Source organism: Hyperoodon ampullatus (genome assembly GCF_949752795.1).
Source record: "Hyperoodon ampullatus genome assembly, chromosome: 4".
In the NCBI taxonomy this organism is placed as follows: Eukaryota; Metazoa; Chordata; class Mammalia; order Artiodactyla; family Ziphiidae; genus Hyperoodon; species Hyperoodon ampullatus.
Genome location: NC_136917.1, coordinates 100,005,031 through 100,027,903, shown reverse-complemented (window position 1 = coordinate 100,027,903; position 22,873 = coordinate 100,005,031). Strand labels below are relative to the sequence as shown.

Sequence of the window (22,873 nt, the reverse complement as noted above, 5' to 3'; positions counted from 1 at the left end):
TGAGCACAGTGGAGGTAGAGTACCAGCCCATTCCTGAAGGACATGAGACTCTTCCAGTGTGGGACTTTAGCTCAAGGAGTCCCCATTGGCTTTGTCAACACTTTCTTAGAACTACTCTGTCATCTGAGCCTCTTCCAACCCAATCCTCTGCCCCACCTCCTTTCACAGGTATCAGATCAGCAACTGGGTCTGAAGGTTTGCCTGCCTATTCCTGTTTCCTCCTCTTTACCCTCCATGTGCATTTCTCCTGCCAAATCTCATGTACCTCTAATCCCATTTTGGCACCTGCTTGGAGGATGTGAACTGACACACTCAATCTGAATAAATGATAAGCATGGCACCTTTCTATAAACGTCTAGGCCACACTGGCTTCAAAGAGAAAGTATCAGAGCTAACTTTTACGCATATGAGGAATAGATTTAGCTGGGCCCCCAAGCTTCCTTGGGAATATCTTTTATATCTGTGATATATACCTCCTCAGTCTCTAGCCATAGTCTCTAATCTGGTCTTCCCTCCTTTTAATTATCCTGTCCCTCCACCCCAGCTATTATAAATGTCCTAAAGTAGCTTTCTGTTCCTATCACTCCTTTGCTTAAAGGCTTTGATAATTCCCTCAAGTCCAACAGTTAAAGTCCAAATTTCTCAGCCCTCAGACCCTCTACAACCTAAATACAGTCAACTTACTTCTCAAGTTTTAACTAGAAGAGGGCTCTCTTCCTCCAAGGCTAGAGACAAGAAGCAAAGGACTGGAGATGACATAAACAAAACTGAAGTTTAGGAAGAAAAGCTGGGAGATTCATGTTAGACAGCCTTAATTTTCCTGGTAAATAGGTGATAGCGAGCCAGCTACTGAGAGGGATATAAGGAGTGGAAGGCGGGGGGGTAAGTATTGTGATAACCAAAGTGGAAACTCACAATGAATTAAAAATTGTGTGGAATAGCTCTCAAGGACCCTTTGACATATATTAACATTCTCTAGTAAACTGTGACTTTATAATAAATAAATGCATTTCACAAAGCAGATGCTCGAAAATATTTTTTGAATGAGTAAAGTAAGCACAACTCTAGAGAATTAACAGAAGTGGTTAAGAATGTGGACATGAGCTAGAATCTGAGAGCTCTGCGTCTCGGTGCCTTAGATTCCTTATCAGGAAAATAATGGTAACATAGTACCTACTTCATAAGCTTATCATAAGGATTTATAATTAAATGTGTATGTAATTTACTTAAATTATGCCAGCCACGTGGCAAGTGCTTTCTGTTTTCTGTCTTCATTATCACCAGTACTTGTACAGTGAATACTGAGGTAATAAAAAACAAATTTTGACCTAAGGGTACAAACCCGAAGTTATAAGACTGATAAATTCTGGGGATCTAGTGTACATCATGGTGATTATAGTTAATAATACTCTATTATATACTTGGAAGTTGCTGAGTAGATCTTACATGTTCTCGCCACGAAAAAGAAATGATAATTATGTGAGGTGATAGCAGTGTTACTTAGCTAAGGTAATCATTCTGCAACATATAAGTGTACCAAATCAACATGCTGTACACCTTAAACTTACACACTGCTATATGTCAATTATATCTCAATAAAGCTGGAAAAAACTGACCAGGAATACGGTGTAGTAGATAAAGCACCAGCAACAGAATCAGAAGCCTTCATTTTGCCTTCCAGACGCCACTTAATATCTGTGACCTTGGGTACGTCATTTTGCACCCTCACAAGTACCTGTGTCTTATTACATAGTTGTAGTGAGTGTCAAAGGGGAAGATTTGTGTGAAAGTACTTTATACACCATAAAAGACAGCATATACAAGTTACCACTCAGAAAACAATACACATTTATGGATTTGTTTGGTTCATGTACCAAAGCCCTAACCCCTGAAAATCCTGAGGATCAGAAGTTAAATTTATATCTCCTAGATACATTGTAGACAATCTCTGTCCAAAAAACACGCTGCTTTAGGAATTAAAAATGGAAGGGAAGCCTACTCCTATTAGAGAAGATGGTGATGGTGGGTAGAATCACTCAGTCTGAGGTCTTTTGGCAGAGGTGGGAAGGAAAGGGTTTTTCAGGGAGCTAGAGCATGAAAAAAAACTACATTTGAATGCCATGGCATATGCGATGTATGTAATGGCTCAGAGGTGTGTATTCATAAAATCAGCTTCCCCTTTTTCTTAAACCCATCTCTCCATAACCAGGCAGCCTGCTGCTACATAAGGAATTTACTGCTGTGAGCAACTATAAACATTGTGCTAATGGCGGCACTGCCTGAGAACGATCATTGGAGAGTGTCGTGTGTGCAGTTCAAGGCCAGAGACAATATTTCCTACTCTCTACACACCACAGGGCACACACAGGATACAGCTTAAAGGCACTTTAATAATTATTATTATCAAAAGCAAACAATCAACTCCACAGATCAATGGCTCTTTTAAAATATGTTTTCTAAACTCCCGTTTCCTCTCAGATGTATGGTTATCGTCCACTTGGAAAGGCCCCAAAATGATAGCCAGAAATCTGCCACCACCACCCCTTCTGCTGTTCCTGCCATCATATTTAATTGTGTTTGCTCAACGCGAAGCCAAACTCATATGCAGTATATTTAGATGGTTAAAATAGCATAGCATTCCACTGTATTCACAGATTATTTTCAATGCCACCATTCTTGGGAATTAGTCTGGAATAAATAAGGTAAAGAGAAAAGAAGCAACATAAATTTGTTCCAGTGACAAAGAAAACAATACCAAAATGGCAGTCTGGAGATTCGCTGTTAATGAAGGAATACAGAGTGTTCCTTTTGGTGAGCTTTCCTGCAAATGCAATCACCATCTCATTCGATAGTCTGGATTTATTTTAAAGTGGGTGAGAAAGAAAGCAGGAAAGTAATTGTAAGAAACTGTGAAAAGTACCTTTATTATTTCAAAAGATCAATGTACAATCACTGTCCTTACTCTTATATGGCATTAAAGGTAAAGGTGTAGAACTGATACATATGTTGATTTTCTAAACCTCTAAGGAGTCTTTATTTTCCACAACGGCAAACTTTCTAAGTTGAAAAACATATATCATTAATATACACTCAGGATCTCTTTTCTGAGGTCTCAGCTACTATCTATTTCTTCAAATGCCTTGAAAATCACAAATTTATAAAGGCTTGGTTGGACGTTTTTGTCGTCTAACTCCATCTTAAATTTTTCAACGATAGTATCATTTAACAAATACAAACCCTACCACCCAAAAGTCAAAAGGCTTCTGAATCGTGGAGTAGAGAACAGACTTTGTTGCTGGAGAGGTTATGGCTTGAACTAGATCAATTAATTAAAAATAAAGACCCGTGTTCTGTGCTTTTAATCTGAGCTGAACTTCACATAATAACAAAAACAGGCATTTTAAACATACAAAGCTTAATTAACCCGATTTTCATCCAAATGAATGAATATGCATCTAGATAAATTTTTACTTGAGATTTTCCAGGATACACTTCTTATTCCAACATGACTGTTGATCAAACACCACCTTTAGAGAACACCTACTCTGTGTTCATCTGTCAAAGGCTGACTTTTTCTCTGCATTCTTATTCCTCATTTGTTTGTTAATTAATCCAACAAATATTACTCAGAGCCAGCTATGTGCCCAAGGGCTAGTCTAGGTACTGAAGACACGGTTGGAATAAGAAAACCAAGGCACTCTTCTCATGGATTGTACTTTCCACCCTGGAGGTGGGGGGGGCAGGGGGAAGCAGGGTTAAACAACAATAAACAGAAACTATGATTTCAGGTAGTGATAGCTCAATTGAGAGAGCACAGTGAAATAGACTTGGAGGATCACTTTAGATGGGTGATAAAGAAAGACCTCTCTGAGCAGGGGACTTATGCCCCAGATAGACAAGATGGCACCAGCCATGGAAAGAGATGAGGGAACGACAAGTACCAAGACCCTAAAATGGGGAAGAGTTTGGAGAATCCAAAGAACAGGAAAGGCAATGAACTTAGAACATCATCTGAATTGAAGGGACGTGTTTTGAGATGAGGCCTGATAGTAAGCAGAGGGCCCATCCCGGCCAAGGACTCAGGCTGCCACTTCAAGATTCGTTCTGACTTGGCAGTCAGCACAGAATCAGCTTGTGGAACAAAGGTTAGTGTTGTCTCAGATACACATATTATTGGCACCACCATATCTCCTCTTTCATGTACCTGAACCGTCCCTCAAGTGCTCATCCCTTGAGTCTTTACCTCCTACGTGGCTCACCCGGTCTTTAGACCCTCTTCCTTGCTCATTTTTTCACTGCTTGTCTTACAGACTCATGGGCCTGCTGCCTGGTCTCTGACCTGACACTTGTTCTGACCCTCATGATTGGTTTAGGCCTGGAGTGTACATAACCTCCATATATTTGACCTCAGGTATAACCTGACTGCCCCACCTCCCACCTCCAACACCCTACCAATCCCAAATGACCTTTACTGTTTCCTTACTTGGCCAGACACTAACACTGCTTTCTGCTAGTGCTACTATTTTTCTAAGTATGTACAGTATTTTAAACTTTCAAAACCACTTCATATCCTTTAAGCACTCTCTTGATTATGTCAACAATCTCTATGAAGTAGATATATAATTATCATCACTTAATTTTAAAGATGAGAAACTCCAAAGTTGAATAGTTTAGATAATTTTCCTAAGGTAAGCTCACAACAGGACTGGCCTGAGAACCCAGGAATACTGTTTTCCCATTTCCATCCTGTTCTGGAGGTGAGGGAAATCTTGACCACTCAGGGTATTAGTCTTGAGAGAGTTAAGTCCACAGATGGTCTGCTTATGATATTGGATTTGAAGGCCAGGCACAAAGGAATTTAGGAGGTGAATAGAAAGGATTCCCTTCTCCCTCAACTTTTTTCATATTTGTGTATTTGACTTCACTTTTGTTGTGACATTTGTTTGTGACAAATGTTTGTTCCCAGACAACATTTCCAGTGCTATATATGAACTCAACCATAGTGTAGAGATAGATTAGTATAACTTTATTACCAACTAAAGAGAGAAAAAAGGGAATAAGTAACTTGTTTAATTGCTGACTTTTGGAAAAAAGAACTGAGCATATTCAGCTGAGCTGCTCTAGGTTTTCATCTTTGGCTCTGCCTAACCCCAAAGATCATGGTTGTACGTAAGACGTATCACTTTTTGGATGTAGGATAGCATATATAACTCTCATTTTAAAAGCTCAATGTTCTGTGGTCTCATTTTCAAATATGTAATTTCAAATAACCATGTTGTCAAAGATTCAATGCCGTGCTCTAGAGCCCGAGAGCCACAACTACTGAGCCCGCACGTGTACAGCACGTGCTCTGCAACAAGAGAAGCCACACAATGAGAAGGCTGAGCACTGCAAAGACGAGTAGCCCCTGCTCACCACATCTAGAGAAAGCCCGGAAAAAAAAAAATTAAAAAAAAAATTCAATGCACTGTTTCTTTTTAAATCAGCATTTCAGATAAACCCAAACAAGAGAGTCTCTCAGAGAAAATAACAGAAAAAAATTTTCCTTACCAGTTCAATATTAATCAAGTCTCATAAATAACACTCTTAAATGGAAAAGTGCTAAAAGAGATGAAAAACTCTCAGGGGTCTTTCATCCTTCTAAGGCAGCTCAATTATATTCATTGTAGCTTGTGGTGTGTGGTAGTTTAGAACAGAATGCTTTTCATACCATTCTTTAAGAATCTAAGAGATTCTAGCTGTTTCTGTTAAAAATTCATGACCCTGGGACTTCCCTGGTGGCGCAGTGGTTAAGAATCCGTCTGCCAAGGCAGGGGACACGGGTTTGAGCCCTTGTCCAGGAAGATCCCACATGCCGCGGAGCAACTAAGCCCGCGCACACAACTACTGAGCCTGCACTCTAGGACCTTTAAGCCTCAGCTACTGAGCCTGGGCACCACAACTACTGAAGCCCACGTGCCTACAGCCTGTGCTCAGCAACAAGAGAAGCCACCGCAACGAGAAGCCCACACGGCAAAGAAGAGTAGCCCTCGCACGCCACAACTGGAGAAAGCCTGCACGCAGCAACGAAGACCCAACACAACCAAAAAATAAATTAATTAAAAAAAAAATTCATGACCCTTTTCCAAGAGAACTGTTTTGACCTGTTACTTCTGGCTAAATTTGTAGGAGTTCTTTTTCCCCACTCATTCCTGCACATAATATGTCAGGGAAAGAGACTTTAATAGCTATCAACCTAATTGAGGTATAACTAAAGTTGTTAAACAAAAACAACAATATGCAATTTGGAGTAAAACACAAATTCACTTAAAAGTGAATATTATACAGAGCAAATGCAGTAAGTTTTGAAGGATATGTTGCCCCTAGCTTACCATTTAGTGGACTGGAAGCAGCAATTCACAGCTGAAAAGACTTAGTAAATTGTAATACAGTTAATCTACATAAACTCAAAACTTTCCAAATAGCGGGGGAAAAATGACTTACCTTCCCTAGTTTGTTTCCAGATAGACATTTAATACTGGGTAAACATTATGTAGCCATAGATTCAACAGAAGACCTGGCCTTTCCTCCACCACCCCTACCTCTCATCTCTCCAGGCAACTTTGGGACAGGTTAGGAACACCTGTGGGGGACTTGTGCATTAATAGGGTGCACTCTGAACTACTACCTGCCACGTGGTAAGCTTGCTGAGAGAAGGCTGTCCTTGATGGGGAAGTTTCTGGATTGTTCAACTTTGTCCATGATGGGTGGGTGAGCTTCATTCAGGGGTAAAATATTAGGAATACCACTATGACGACACATCTAAGCTACCGCTTTTCTTGGCAATAAAGCTGCCTTTTTTTTAAAACCTCCACCTGGGAAATACTGAAATCTCTCTCTTAAGATATTTTCTTATGTACACCCAGATATCTCAAGGATGATTTGACAATTCTAGTATGTCACTATCCTTATCATCTTTTATGAAAAATGATACTTTATATTTTTTTCAGAAAGATAAGAAAACATACAAAGATCATAAAGAAGATAAGTGAGTGTAAACAAACAGATAATACCTGAAGAATAAAAGCAACTGCACATATATATTTTATGTAAAAATGTGATACTTGATAGAGAAATGCAAATTTAAAATTTACACCTTACTGTTTTCACTGAAAACTTTAAAAGTATGGGAAAAAGCCATATTCATTGATCCAAAATATAAAGAAAACATTTATGCTTTTGTGCAAAATAAATTACATGTATAGACTCCTAGCCTGAAATCACATTATCATTTTATTGGGTTGTCCTGGGGTGTAAGTGCACGCGTGTGTGCGTATGTGTGTAAAGTAGTATGCAACTGAGACTACAGCAAGACCGTGCCAAAATAACTGGCTGAAAAGCAAAAAAATTCAATCATGAGAGTTTTACTTACATGTTTCCCCTGATTAGTTGATTTGGCTTGGCATTTTGTATGCATTCATTAAATCGTTATAAACAAAGGCATAGTATTATAATGACATTCAAATCAATAACTTTTGGTGTTTACAACACAAAATCAAAAATATTTAAAATTTAGACTAAAATCAAACAATTTCATCTCAGAAAAAGTTTTCCTGCCTTCTGCAAATGCTTACTATAGAAAAACAGCATTCAGAAACTATACTTCATATAATTTCAAATATATATATATATACACGCACACACTCACATACACCTATATATAAAAGATATATATCCTCTTCCCCCGCCACATGCCCCAAATCCCCAATCTTATTACCTGTTTTTGAGCAGTACATTGAAGGTCGTCTTATCCAGTCCCAGATAATTTGGCAGCAAGTTTGACCAATTCCAGTTCCATTTTGTGATAGCTGACTGTTGATAAATGAGAAGACGCTATTGTTAGTTATTAATCAGAGTTAATATGATCAGTAAATTAAAGCTCCAGCTGTGATAGACTAACTAAGAAGGAGGGGGGTCCAGAACAAGGACCTAGACAGATAACATCAATCATGTCCACAGAATAAGGTTTTTATTCCAATAAGACAGCAATTAATTTATAAATCCATTTGGGGATGTAGTCATTATTTATAAAAATATAAATCAATTTCTTGAGTCGTTATTCTTCCAAGAGCTAATGAAATTTGCAACAAGTTTCTCTGAAAGGGTGACTCTTTGTAGAGCAAAGCAAAATAATTGGCAACTTTTTCATGTATCAATTTATAGTTTTTTGTGGGTTTTTTTAAGCACCCAGAAGTTTGATTAAAAAAACAAAGATGGAAGTACTATGGCTCACATTACAAGACACAGCTTAATTAGAGTAGGATATTAGTGTTTTTGGTTAAGAATCTGCTTTAAAGGGGAAATTATAAGGACCTGTAAATGTAAATAACATAAGTAATTCTTTTTTTCTCATTTAATAGATAATTTCACAACAGAGTAAGGAGAAAAATTACTGTGAAAGATAATCTCATAATTCAGAACTGAATACAACACACCGTTTATTTAAATGAAGTGAGGATAATTTAACAGCCACAATGATTATTTATGGTTGGAGGAATCTAATGTACAACACAGGAAGGCAGCCAATAAACTCAAACTTATACAATATATTTGGTTTTAAAGTATTATAGACACTTATACCCCTTAACACTAAATAGTTTTGATAATAAGCATCCAGGCCAGTGTTTAAAATCCAACAAGAACTATGCCCTGTCACCTGCTGATTAATGGAGCACTACAATCCTGTCATAGAGCAGGAGAATTCTGCCCCAGGTTGTCAGCATTTGAAGGTCTTATTCTACTACAGTATTGATGAATGTAGACTAGGCTTGTAACAGGCATGGTAAAAATATTATCCGCATCCCGAATTAGGCCATTGTTTTAATTCTTATTTTCGTCAGAGCTCTAGGTCAAGCAATCCTTCTCTTCTGCCCTGTTAGTTCAAATAGTCTGTCAGGAGGCTACTGGGAAAAGGCACCAAAAAAAGAACAAAGCAAAAGCAACTTTAGGTTTCAAGTTCTTTGGAATAAAGATGATCTTTTTAACGTGACTATGAAACATGCAGCTGAAACAATGGCATTATCTGACATTAAAAAATGTGTGGTGTTTATCACATTGACTTTATTCCAAACATCCTGACTTTAAGATCGTTAACAAATTCATTTTAAATTCAGGAATGTGTTTAGGGTTATAAAACAGCAAATTTACCTCATGCCACTTAAAATAGGAACTCAAAGCTCTATTTACAATCAATTTTAAACTGTTTTATAGTTTACCTGATAAATTAGATAAATTCATAAAGATTGCAAGGTGTTTTGTGAGTGTGTGTATTGGGAGATGGGGGAAGCCAGGGAGGGGAAGACTGTAAGAAAGACGGGGTTTCTCGAGGCTGCCGGAGACACAGCCGAACAGATGCTCCCTCTGCCCGGTGAACTGACCGGGGCAAAAGTCAAAGTTTACAGACCAAACATATGAATCCGTTTGACAAATAGAAAGAAGGTAAAATAACTTTTCCCAAGTCAATTTGCACAAACAAGAACAAGGCCTTTTGCTTCCTAGTCAAAGAAGCTTCTGAGTAAATATTCAAACACAAAGCACTTTTTTTCTAACTTGTGTAAAAAAAACTCCACAAATTTTAATTAAATTTACTATTTAATTTCCACATACCTGATCAAGCATGCTTTCGCTAAACACCTTGTACACATGGAAAGGGTTAAAGGCAGAGGGCTGATCTTCCACACTCCTCAAGGTCATCTTTAAAGGTCGGATGCGTAATGGCTTTTCCTCTGAACCATTCATAGAAAACAGCTGTTCTTTTAAATACTCCTTCAAGGGAAAAAAATTACAAGTCGTGATGGTAGGAAGCATATATTATCTTTAAGAATAAACTGGTCAATATCCAAACCTACTCTTTCAGCACATTTGCTACATTACACAGTATTATTTGCCTCGGGACAGAATACACTTTCAGAAGAAACAGAGCAGAGTACATACCAATCAGGATTACAATAAACCCATCAAAAACAGGTTCACTTAATATATAGGATAGATTAGAAAACCATTTAACAAATTCTCACATAATGAATGTATGCTTGATGTATCAGAATCTTTTTAATAGGCATTGTCTTGTCATTTCTTCACGTTAACATGTCTGGTTACCAAAACTTAACTCGGGTGCATGACTATTCACAGTACAAGACTGTTCATTCATTCATTAAGTGTAGTTGCTACCTACTCCATGCTCAGCAGAGAACTAAGTACTCTGATAGTTCCCTGTAAGCAGTCTCCCTCTATGTAGAATTAATTATAATGCAAGCTCCTAAACTCTAGTTTCACACTGTGGACTGAAAAATATCAAGGTTCAATAGAACCTCAAAGTATGTAATTTTAATTTTACCCCCAAATGCCAGTGACAACCTGGGGAGGAAAAGAAAAAGTCAATCTACTGCATTATTACCTCATTTTCCATCCATAAATAAAAAGGTGAATAACCATAATCTACTTCATAAGACTCCTTCTGGAAAATGATAAATTTAAATGACTAAAAGTTTCCCTCAAACTATCAAATACTTAATAAGTCATTTAATAAATAATATAACAGAAATGTCCTCCTGATTTTTAGTGTGTCACAATATAATGTTTTCTTCAAGGTTAGGGTTATGACTTAGGTTCAGAAAGTTAGAGCTGAAAATGATTTCAGAGGTCATCTTGAAAACCCTTACTACTCAAAGTCAGGTGTGTGGATCAGCCAAATGAGCCTCACCTAGGAGCGTGTTAGAAAAGCAGAATCTCAGGCCCAACCAAATGAGAATCTGCCTGTTCACAAGCTTTCCCAGGAGATGAGTACGCACATGAAAGTTTGAGAAACTCTAGCCCACACTACATTCAGTGGTTGGCTCTGAAAGGTCAGAAGACAAACTTGAGGTCACACACGGGAGCTTGGTAGCATCAGTAAGAAACCAGACCTCTGGTCTCAGGTCACTGTGTTTTCCCTGTGCCTCTGTAACTTCATGAATAGAGAACGCCTGCTGTACTCACTGTAGAAGGCAAATTTCAGATCCTAAAACACTCCATCTCGCAATAAAAAACACTGCTTGACATTTCTTTTTTTTTTTTTTTTTTGCGGTACGCGGGCCTCTCACTGTTGTGGCCTCTCCCGATGTGGAGCACAGGCTCCAGACGCGCAGGCTCAGCGTCCATGGCTCACGGGCCCAGCCGCTCTGCGGCATGTGGGATCTTCCCAGACCGGGGCACGAACCCACATCCCCTGCATCGGCAGGCGGACTCTCAACCACTGCACCACCAGGGAAGCCCTGCTTGACATTTCTTAAACCTGCTCATTGTAGACCATATCTTTTTTAGAATGATTAATTCTGTAGCATCTGACAGACACACAGACACACATGGACTCTTATTAAATATTATTAGATAACAATAAAGCCATCAGAAAAGAATTATATTAGATTTAGATTTTTGAACAGAAACAATTTTTCTCCATCATGATTCCTGAAAGTAAAATTTTTAAAAGGAATAAATTATTCCCCTTTCATTCATTGAAAAACTGCTTTGTTTTGGCTAATAACAATTGTTCTCACTGTTTCCCCTTACCTGGCTATGTTTTGGCTTTTTCTGTTTCCACAATTCAGAAAAGAGAAAGTGCTCTGTTCTGTTGCAAGCTGTGAACACAATGGTGTTTTCTCCCTTGTGGATTTCTCTGACCTCTGTGCTATATTGACACTTGTCACTACCCCTTCTCAAAAGCCGCAGATTTGCTGTGGCATCACTTTAACCAGACGTACTGCTAATGTGGTCTTTCTTTAGAAGAAATACATTTTTCTTTGAACATCCTTTCTTGAACATATTCCCTGTGCCGTTACATCAGAGCTTATTCCTCTACCCCTCGCTTCTCTGTTGCTCTCCACTGAAGAGATACACTGGCCTCATGAGCTCAAACACCATCCTAGTTGAAAGCCACCAAATCTACAGTCACAGCCTCTTGTATCTGTGCTTCTGGCCAGCATCTTCAACCACCACTTGGACTTTTATGCTCGGACACCTTACCTTTATCTCAAACATTTAAAATCTCATCTTCTCTCAAAACTTCCCTGTCTCTCAATAGCACACCCATGCTTCCACTCACCCAGGCCTCACGTGTAAATGCTCTGTATTTATGTCTTCGAACACTATTTAGCAGCACACCTGAAAGTGCTAAAGACATGACGCCACTCATCAAATGAACAAACGTCACGGTGCAATTTACCTACAGCATAACGATGCCTCAGTATAAAAGCAGCCATAAGTATTATGCTAGTTACTCAGTCACCCTGTGTTATTTGTGTTTACTGCCTGCTTTGTCTAAGCAGTCAAGGCAGAGGCCTCGCTACTTTCGTTGATTCTATCCTCACATTACATTATGCCTCTAACCTTGCAGCCCTGCATTTCACGCAGCACAATAAACCACCAAGTACTTAGCTTGCTTTCCCACCTGATAGATGTTGCCATAACAGTAAGTATATTCAGTTGCAGAGAAAGAAAACTCATAACTTTGAATCAAAATGTGGTGATACTCCCGCAAAGAGTCTTACGTACATCAGCTCTCGTAGCACACCTGGTCAGAAGCACTTCCTCAGAGTTCCACGAGTTCTATGAGAAAACAGCCTTTGGATTTCCTGAATACAACAGGTGGCCGACGGCCAGTAAATATCCAACTTAATTTTTGTTGATTTTGCTTACTGGTGATTTACTGATGTTTCTTGTGTTATGGAACTTTGAAAGAAAGGACTCCTCTATCAGTTTGGCAATCTATACCAGCCATTGTTGTGCTCAGAATTATTGTAAATCAACTTTACTAAGGCTCTGAGGGTACTCTGACTACAACATCTGTTCCTCTGTAACCACCACAGTTACTTTGGCCAATCTGGGTGGCCAGGTTGACATGCCCATGAAGACCCTGACTCCGTAATGGAGGTCTTTCAGTTTGCCAAGGCCAGACTTCCTGCTTGCCCAAGATGGAAACCTCAAACAAGCTGTGAGAGATCATTAGCAAGCATGAACAGGTTGTGTTACTTTGTAACAATTGCTACTGAGCTCCAGTCCCTTAAGAACAGGACCTTGTCTCATAGCTACAAAGGCCTCCATCCTTCTCAGGTGATCATTGAAGTTGACTGGTTGATTACCTCTCTGAAAGCCAGAAAACAAGATTTACTTGAAGAAACTTTCAGATAGATAATGGTGGGGAGAACATTTATGTAACTGAGTCATAAAATCCTGTGGTAGAGTTAATTCACTCCTTGGAAATGTACAGTTTTTAAGGCCTACCTCATGGAGATAAAACACTATATCTTAACATTATTCATATTATACAATTTTTATTATGCCAAAAAATACATTCATGTGTTTGCAAATATAAACATAATTCTAATTCACACTAGATGTCACATTCGAATCCAGATATGTATGATCAAATTAAAAACCTAAGTTAGCAAACTTGTATTGTTTCAAGTAAATAACTGAGATACCTACTCTTTACATTTTTGCTAAAATAGCCAGATACATGCAAGGTCAGACACTTAACCCAGCAGAGAGGTGAATAAGCATGACTGGTTCTAATCAGTGTCCCTACATTAATGTATTTTCTTGGGTTAATCTAGTTGCTCCCAAATATGGTTCGATATTCTTCTGAAGTTTCTCATTATGTAAGGAATCTTCAACTTCACCAACACGAGTATGATGTCTACAGGAGAAGAGCTATATCTCTCTTCAGAAAATTCTTCATTTCACAAATACCAGATTTTAACATCAGCTTAATGGTCACACATACACAATTTCCATACTACACCTCTAGTCTCTACAATTCTGAACTGAGTATATGAACCATGTTATTGTTTAAACCGTATAAATAAAAGCGACATTGTTTCGGTGAAGCTTCTGCTGTACAAATGCAGAACAGCCGGGGCTGAATAGATTCTATTAATAATGCAATATTGAGTTTGGTATTGACTTTAAGAAGTATTATCACCTCCTTGACTAACCCTTAGCTGCCAGCAGACGCTGCCTCAGGCCAGTACACACCTAATTGCTCGGTAAAAAGGCCGTTTCCCTACCTCATTGAGCCGCATGATGTGATAAATTTGCCTCAGGTACTCGCTGCCACCTGGTTTGTGGCAGATATCCAGGACCATCATGTTTATTTTCTGCTCAGTCAGTTCAAGAGCAATATCTCCTTCTTCTAAGGCTGTGCTTTTCTCTATTGTCATAAATGCACTACATACAAAGAAAGCATATAAGTATCAGTGGTGAAGAACTGTAAAGATGGAAAATAATCAAAGAGATTGAGTGTGGAGAGTCGATGTAAATCTCGGATTCAAAGCACCTATAAAGACTTTGCTCAAATAGGTAAGCCTTCCCAAAAGGCTGCAGCTCAGATAAACAGCGCCTTAGAACTGAGCACCTGAAAGCATTTTTAAAAATTGAATCGTTTCTTTTAAAACATTTCTTTATTGCATTTATACTCCTATCTATAAAACACTTCCCCATTACCACAACTGTTGAAATTGCTATAATCATGGGATGAAAACAAAACATTTCTTTTTAAAAACATGTAAGAAATAATCTGTATTTTCTCTCTGAGGATAAAGAGTATCTTTGATGCCAGAAATAGCTTTGGTATTCTGTCTTTTGCAGATTCCTCTTTACACCTGTCTCAGAACACATTAAAGACTAATTAAAGTGTCAAAAGGGGGAGCCTATTATGCTAAATATAGGCTGGGTGCTTCCTGCAGGAGCGCTGACCACTGGGTATTTTAAATTGGCCTTTTGACACTTGTTGCCTTCTAAAAATACATGCCCCCCTCCTGTTCCTTCTAGGTGACAGATAACTTAGCAAAAGTCACTACGCTGCTTATCCTTCCCGGGAAAGGGTCTATTATAACCACACCAGGAATGTGCAAGTTCTATGTGGGAAAGGTTTCTTTTATAAGAACTCATATGCTTATTATTGATTTGAAACATTATTTACATAGTAATAATGGATGACATAATTTTTTAAAAATTCTCAAGCTGTACCAGTGTAAAATTAATCACGATATTCAACTTACATCATATATATTCCATACTAATTTTCTTTTTACAAGTGCTATTAGGATCACGTTAGTCTTTGCAGTCTAAGTGTTCTTAAGAAAACGCATGGGTTTCCACTGTTTTCCAGACTAAATGAAATTTACTGTGGTGTAATCAGCTATATACTGCAGTTCATTACTGAGATTTTGCCATGAATATAAAATTCATTCTGCTAAGAGTCAGTGCCGCTGACCTGAAGACTGAACCAAATGATACCCAGCTGCTGGACATTAACTGTTATATTGCTTCCACATGTAACTTCAAAGCATCCTTCTCTAAAAAGAAACGAAAAAAAGAACTTTATGATCATATAAGCCTTGCTAAAAAATAAAGCAAATCCTACTCTTAAAGATATTTATTAGCTAGAGTAAATCTTTAAGCAAACAAAAAAGACCTTTTTGCAATAAAAAAAAAGTTTGTAAATATCTTTTTGAAGCTGCATGCAGGCTGCAAGCAAAATTTCTTGTCAGGTTTTGTAGAGGCTGACATGGAAAAAGTTGAGGCCCTCTGACAAAAGAGTGTCTCAGTGTCAGCCCCTGAATTGTATCCTTTCCTGTCCATCACTGTGCAGGTGAAGCAAATGATTGGATTCAGTCAATGCTATGATTAATGAGTTCCTCTCTGGATTTGGGACTGCCTATCAATCATGTCATTAGGGAGAATGTGCCCTGAAAGAGGCAGACCTTAGCCAAGGAATAACTGCATTAATCTTAATCTGTATATGCACCCAGCCAGCCAAGTCAGGGTCACCACGATGAAAAACAATAAGCTTCAACTCGACAAATTACTTTGCAAAGACAGACGTTTCTTTACTTTTTGGCCTGTGTGTTCTCCAGAATCTAAGTTGACTGTTTACAGCTTGAGTGTTACTACAAAGTGAAGGTTATTTTAATGAATAGTAATGTTTTTAGGCAGCATGGAAGATAAGTAATGCTTACAGCTGCCACCTTTCCACTGCAGTTATTTTCACAGTTTCCATAAAATCAAAATTAAATCTGGGTGCAAGTGAAAGAAATCTAGCTAAATGATATTGTGTAGTTACAAGATAATCTTCATGAGGAATTAAGATCTCATTTAGTTTAACAGAGGAACTATTTTAAGTGCTTACATTCTCATACTTGAAAAAAAAATTTATGGTAAAGCAAAGGCAACCCTCCACCTGTATACAGACATCATGGTTTAAAATACATTTTCCTCATGGTATAGATCTATGAACTAAATAATCATCAATTTGCGAGAAATGCATAGAGATGGAAGTTCATGTGTATATCAGATAATCAACTTGAAATCAAACTCGAGATGAAACATTCCTATAGCACACAAATCCATAAGAGATTACCTAAAGTGAGTTAATAAGTCAAATTTAACTCTTTGTCAAATAAATGAAATAACTTTAAATCTGGATTTTTGTACATTGATATTATTTAAGAAATTGAGAAAGATAGCACTGTGCTAATTACAAATTACATAATATGTATTCAGAATCTTTGAGGGCTATAAAACATTTTTAAAAATCAATAATTCTTTATTTTGGATGCGTGTTACAACAGATAGCTAATCAGCCAAATATTAGCTAGACAATTCCCTACTAAAGGAGATAACCAGATGTGTTAGTGCTGTTTATAAGAAACTTAGACGAAAATTAACTTTTAAGGAAAAAGTTTTCTTATGGATTCCTGTAGCCCCAGGTATATTACAGATATTACTTTAAACTGATCTTACTGATAGAGGGCGGTCCTAATTCAGCAGTATCATAAATTTAACTTTATAATCATATCCACTATTTTTACTCTGCTTTTTTCTCTCCCTTTTACACCCACTGCTATGGATAATGACGTGGCCTTAATCTTTTAGTCTTGAATTAAAGCCTGTAAATTGGTATCAAATGCAAATGTAAAGATTAAGGCCACTGTCAATGTTACTAAGCATTTTCCTGACTGCTATTGTTATTCCTACACACAGGATGCTCACAAGTAAATTTCTAGGAGTCATATGACAAGAACAGGAAAATCATGATCACTTACATTTCTTACATTACTTACATGACTACTTATATTAATTTGGATTAATATAAAGTCTTACAGTTAATGTAAACCAGTAAAGAGTATTTGTTATCACACTACTAACCAGTGAGTGCAACGTATTTTAAAAAATGCTCACTAGTTCTAAGCTCGATGTTAAGAACTTTACAAATGTTATTTAATTTTTCAAAACAATACTACCAGCTTAGTATCATCACTAAAAATGAGGTTTTGAGAGATTCTGTAACTCACACAAGATGGCCCACTTACAAGGGATTTGTATTTGTCCATCTGATTCCAGAGCCTGTGCTCTTTATCACTACCATGTACTAAAAGTAACAACTTTTAGTTGTTTCAGGCAGAAAGTTATAATAGTATCTTCTAGCAATATGAATATATTTTCAAAGAATGGGGGACCGTGTGTGTGAGAGTGTAGAAAAAGGCGGGGCTGGCTTACTGAACTGTAGACCACATGAACCATAACTCCCTTATCAATATCATGCAATTCTATACTGAAGACTACTTTTAAGATAGGAGGACTCTATGTACATATTTAAATTCATCAGGGACCCTTAAAAATCTTCGCAATACCACAAATCACTTAGCTCTTGGTGACAAACCTATGAGAAGGCTGACATTTTCATACAGAAACAGCTGGGTGTGTTTATAGCTTGAGTGTGATATGCCCCAGTTGCCTTCTGGGATTCTTACATTACCAGATGAAAAATGTGTACCTTTTTGACAATCAGGTACACAGAAAGCAATAAAGAGCCTTTTATATCCATTAATTCCTTCTTAATTTAATCTCCATGGCCAATCCATTTACGAAACGCTCCAGGCTCTCCACTAGATACCTGTTTGCACACTGAAAAGGAGTGAAACCAAATTCTCCTGGGTTTAACTACCACCCTTTTAATCAGAAACCTTAAGATGGTGACTAAACAAGTATAATGTTCCAGTGTATCAATGGGGTTCAAATTCTAATAAGACAAGGAACATTAACAATCCAGTTTGTAATGGAATATTTATCTTTTTCTGTATTCATCAAAGTTCCCATGACGCTAGCAAAATGACCATTGCCACCTATCCGACAATAGTTGGTTGTGGTGGTTGTTTATTGGTGATTTTGTTTTTGTGAATGTATTTGATGAAATTCAGTGAAAGAAAAACATCACTTTACCATTCGGTGCTCAGTTTCCTTGCTTTCAACAATTGGCATTCAATCCAGTTGGGTTTTTGCTGCTCAATGCTCCGTATGACCTTTTGGGTCATTTGATTAGGGCTACTTGTCTGCTCTCCCATGATGCTTTCCAAACACACACAGATTAAACCAAGTTTCTCTTTACTCCATCTGTCAAGGGAGGCACCTGTTAAAAGTTCCACAGTGTTTCCATCCTCAAATATCCGACATATAATTACAATCAAGTTCCAGACAAGCAGGCCAGCTTTCTTTAATTCAACAAAGTTTTTTGACATTTTTCTCTCAGACAGAAAAAAGAAGTATTTAACTGGGGGAGGCAAACATGCAATCACCGTAGGTAACTTGCTGATTACAATAGATACTGCCTGAGCAGCAAGCCTTGTGAAGCCTGGGGAAGAAAAGAAAGAAAAGGTATGATTAATATTAGCATTTGTGTTCCATCACTGTGTTGCTTTGAGTGTTGTGTGGGGATGTCTAATTTTTGTGGAGAAAATTGTTGAAAAGAGCAAGTTCCTGACATATTCTGACAGGACTCTACTGGGGTCCTCTGTAGTACTGCCAAAAATTCCCCAAATCCCAAACTTAATTTTTCCTCCCACAAATGAAGATTAGAAAATTCAGAATTATTACTTATATTTTTATCAACTAAGACCTCAGGTTTAAAGGGCTCAATGTCCTCCTAATTAGTAAATGCAAAGGTACTCCTGCTGGACTTCTCTGTGGCCTTTGGCACTTCCTTAAGCCTTTCTCCTCTTCCCCTGGAATCCATGACAGAATCATTCCAGCTCTTGCTGGGACTGGCTCCTCTTCTTTTAGTTCTTAGCCCAAATGTCACCTCCTCTGAGAGCCTCCCCCCACCATCCTATGTAAAGCAGTCCCTTCGTGCCCTTCTCAGGCCAGCCCCCAGTCCCTCCCTATTATTAGATCCCATTTTATTGCCTTTATTATAGCACTTAGCATCAGTTAATAATAATCTCCTTTATTTCTTCATTATCTGTCTCCATCCACTAGAATATAAGCTCCAGGAAGGCATTCCTGTAGCCCAAGCACTTAGAACCTCATCTATAACAGTTGTTCAGTAAGTATTTGTTGAATAAATGAGTCAACAAACTGGTTCATGTTTACCTCTATTATTCTGCTTCTTTGTGTCCCACGCTAGTTCCACTTCTACTAACACCTCTTAAGTGTATTTGCTAAGTCCTTGGCCTGTTGACTGAAGATTCTACTCTCCCTTACTTGGTGTTATTTCTCTGAAGGATTTACTGATCCTCCCTCTCTAGATCAGGGTTTCTCAACTTTGGCACTATTGACATTTGGGGCTGGAGAATTCTTTATTGTAAGGAGCCGACCTGTGCATTGTAGGATGTTTTAGTGGCATCTCTGTCCTACACTCACTAGATGCCAGTGGCATCCTCATCAATTATGACAAACAAAAATGTCTCTAAAGCATTGCCAAATGTCCCCATCTTCCTAGTTGAGAACCACTCTTCTAGATGATTCTAGAATCTTCAGTCCTGGCCTTTCTCTAGGGTAACAGTCCTACGACTTCAGCTCCCCGATGGGCATTCCACTTCTCTGTCCTAGTCATCATTAACTCAAACCATAGCTAAAACTAAATTCATTGTTTTCCTCTCATCTCCCTGCTCCAGACCATGCCCAGCTGTAAAGCCAGATTACCTAATTTCTCTGCTACAATTCTTTTAGCTGTTTTCCACTGTTACGAGATCAGTCTGCAGAGCGTTGCTGAAAAAACACTCCACAGTCCAGTCTCAGCCAGTTTCTATGAACCTTTATTTTATCCTCTTTGCTTTTAGCCTTCTGAATATCTCATTATTCTCACATAGGATGCCCTTCCTCTTCATGGGTCACTCATAATCTTCAATTCTTGGTTCAAAGTCCTTGCCTCCTATGAATTTATTTGAACATATTACCCATATGACTATGTTGGTAATTAGGTCCATAACGTGCCATGTTGTACTATCTTTTGTATTATCATCTATTACTGTTTATGTTATATTCTTATTTTTTTATTTTTTATTTTATTTTTATTTATATATTTATTTTTTATTTATATTTATTTATTTTTATTCTTATTTTTTTATTTTATATTTTAACAGCTTTATTGGAGTATAATTGCTTTACAATGGTATGTTAGTTTCTGCTTTATAACAAAGTGAATCAGCTATACATATACATATATCCCCATATCTCCTCCCTCTTGCCTCTCCCTTCCACCCTCCCTATCCCACCCCTCTAGGTGGTCACAAAACACCGAGCTGATCTCTCTGTACTACGTGGCTGCTTCCCACTATCTATTTTACATTTGGTAGTATACATAAGCCCATGCCACTCTCTCACTTTGTCCCAACTTACCCTTCCCCCTCCCGGTGTCCTCATATTCATGAGTTGTCTTTACAAGGAGACTAAAAGCTCCTCAAGAGCAAGGAAGAAAATCTCCTCACTCCTTGAGTATCCCACAAAGCCAGACACAAGTGTTTTAATCCACTATGTACATAATTGAATTTGAACATTGGAACGGAGTGAGAAGTCTAAAGAGGATAGCTTTAAGTTCTTCAGAAAAACGTTTTTTACTGTTGTTACTGAACAAAAATAACTTAACACTATGAAAGATTTTTCAAGATATTTGTGACCTTTAAAGAGGTCACTATGCTCTAAAAAAGTACAAAGCTCTTGGAAAACATAGGTCTAGTCTAGTGACTCCTCAGAAATTCATGATAACTTAAGAATCATTTTCAAAATTAACTGGATCAGTATTCATACATTTGTAAAAACTGGGTCCAAAATATATTTGAATGATCTCATAAGACTTTTGTATTAAATAAAATAATAAATATGAAAGCACCTAGTTCAATACTTGGTAAAAAAGAGTTCCTCAGTAAATGTTTTCTTTTTATTAAAATAAATATGTTTAGATGAGGCTTAAAATATAGATAAAGCAAATTAAGAGACCACTCTTCTCAGTGTTCTTAAAGTATCTTAAATGTTTTATTGTTTTTATGTGTTTGTGTCTCATATTCCCTAATCTGCTGTCAGGTATTTGACTTAAAAGATTATATCTTATATTCTGTTTATCCTAAAGAGGGCTTAACTGCACATAGTGAGTAAACATTTGACAATAATATAAGCAGATACCAGGTGAAGATTAGCAATTCTCTTCACAACTGTACTTCTACTGATATTTATAAAATCTGAGAATTGCAGGTACTCAAATCCCTAACTACTTTATTAAAGCTTAAGGCAAATTCCAATCAGAACCTTTAGGCTGATGACAAATCCATTCTACTAATCACAGGGTCTCTGAGTCTATGGTGATGTTAACAGCACACCAGGGAAGGATTTTTTTTTTAAATGCCACACACTCATTTTTCTGTCTTTATTTAAATAAGTTGACTTCTAACTCACATATATATAATATATTGTAAGAGCCATCCCAATTTCAGAGCTGATAAAGTGTGAAAAAATGTATGTCTCAAAATGAATGCAATGTGAGAGGTATATTTATATATTTATCATTTCTTCTTTCCTATGCATGGACTACTGATTGTAATAATATATTTGGGTGATTATAAAACATACAGAAAGGAAATTTACAATGAAATAGGTAAAGACAAATAATGTATTAAAATTAACTTTAAAAATGTTTTTTATTAGTGGTATAAAATGTCAATAATACATTACTGAGTGAGGATAATGTGATTTAATATGCTTTATTATTTTAAAAATCTGGGCTTTAACAGTTCATGATACATTGATTCAAATGTCAGGTTATAAATTTAGTTTGTTTCAATACTTGGTTTTAATGGATGTCATAGGTGAAAAAGCCATTACATGGACTATATACGTAGACCCACATGGAACTTGTGAAATCATGGTGCTCGTTTTTCAATCTCAACCACCAAATAGGCAAAGGTTGTTGTTGAAATTTGAATAATAAATATTCATCATCATTATGTTAATCAGTTGTTCTTGAAAATAAATTGAAATATATTTCATTTTTGTATTTTTAAGAAGTGTTCAAAAATAACCAAAACTCTTATTTGGAATATTTGAACCATGTTAAAAATTTCTAAGTTCTTAAGTGTGCAGCTATGACATTTTTATGGGTGATACTGGTTTTTATAAAACGAATATTTCTGGTTTTTATAAAATAAAATATCTCAAGGACTTCTGATAACACTCTGTGTATTTCTGCCATCAGTTTCTTTCTCAACAATCCACATGTGAATGGTGCCTTGAATACATTTTCCTTGTGGTGTTACCTCTGTTTCCTCTCCAGAATCCATTGTTTTAGTTAAAACAATTACTCCAGAGTTTTCCCATAAAGTATTCTTTTTATTTAAAAAGTTATTTGCTGGTAAGAAAATATATTTTCTGGTATATATTTCCTTTAATTGCTGTCGAAGAAACAAAACAACTAGTTGTGTATTTTCTCTTAGGGAGCGAATTCTTTGTGTATTTGCTTCGGGAGCAAATACCTAAGCTGAGCTGTATCAGAAACATCTGACCTTCCATTCAGTTCTTTGGTAAATCTCTT

At 37.2% G+C, this 22,873-nt stretch overlaps 1 protein-coding gene across 1 annotated transcript in view; it reads right to left on the bottom strand.

Moving 5' to 3' along the window:
* Positions 1-22,873, bottom strand: part of KIAA0825 — a gene marked incomplete at both ends in the record, with an annotated part of 341,894 nt that overhangs the window by 182,849 nt on the left and 136,172 nt on the right. The window contains 4 exons of the mRNA XM_079701596.1: positions 7,757-7,851; positions 9,646-9,804; positions 14,082-14,241; positions 18,298-18,706. Coding sequence (XP_079557722.1) covers positions 7,757-7,851; positions 9,646-9,804; positions 14,082-14,241; positions 18,298-18,706 — 823 coding nt within the window. The remainder of the gene's footprint in view (positions 1-7,756; positions 7,852-9,645; positions 9,805-14,081; positions 14,242-18,297; positions 18,707-22,873) is intronic.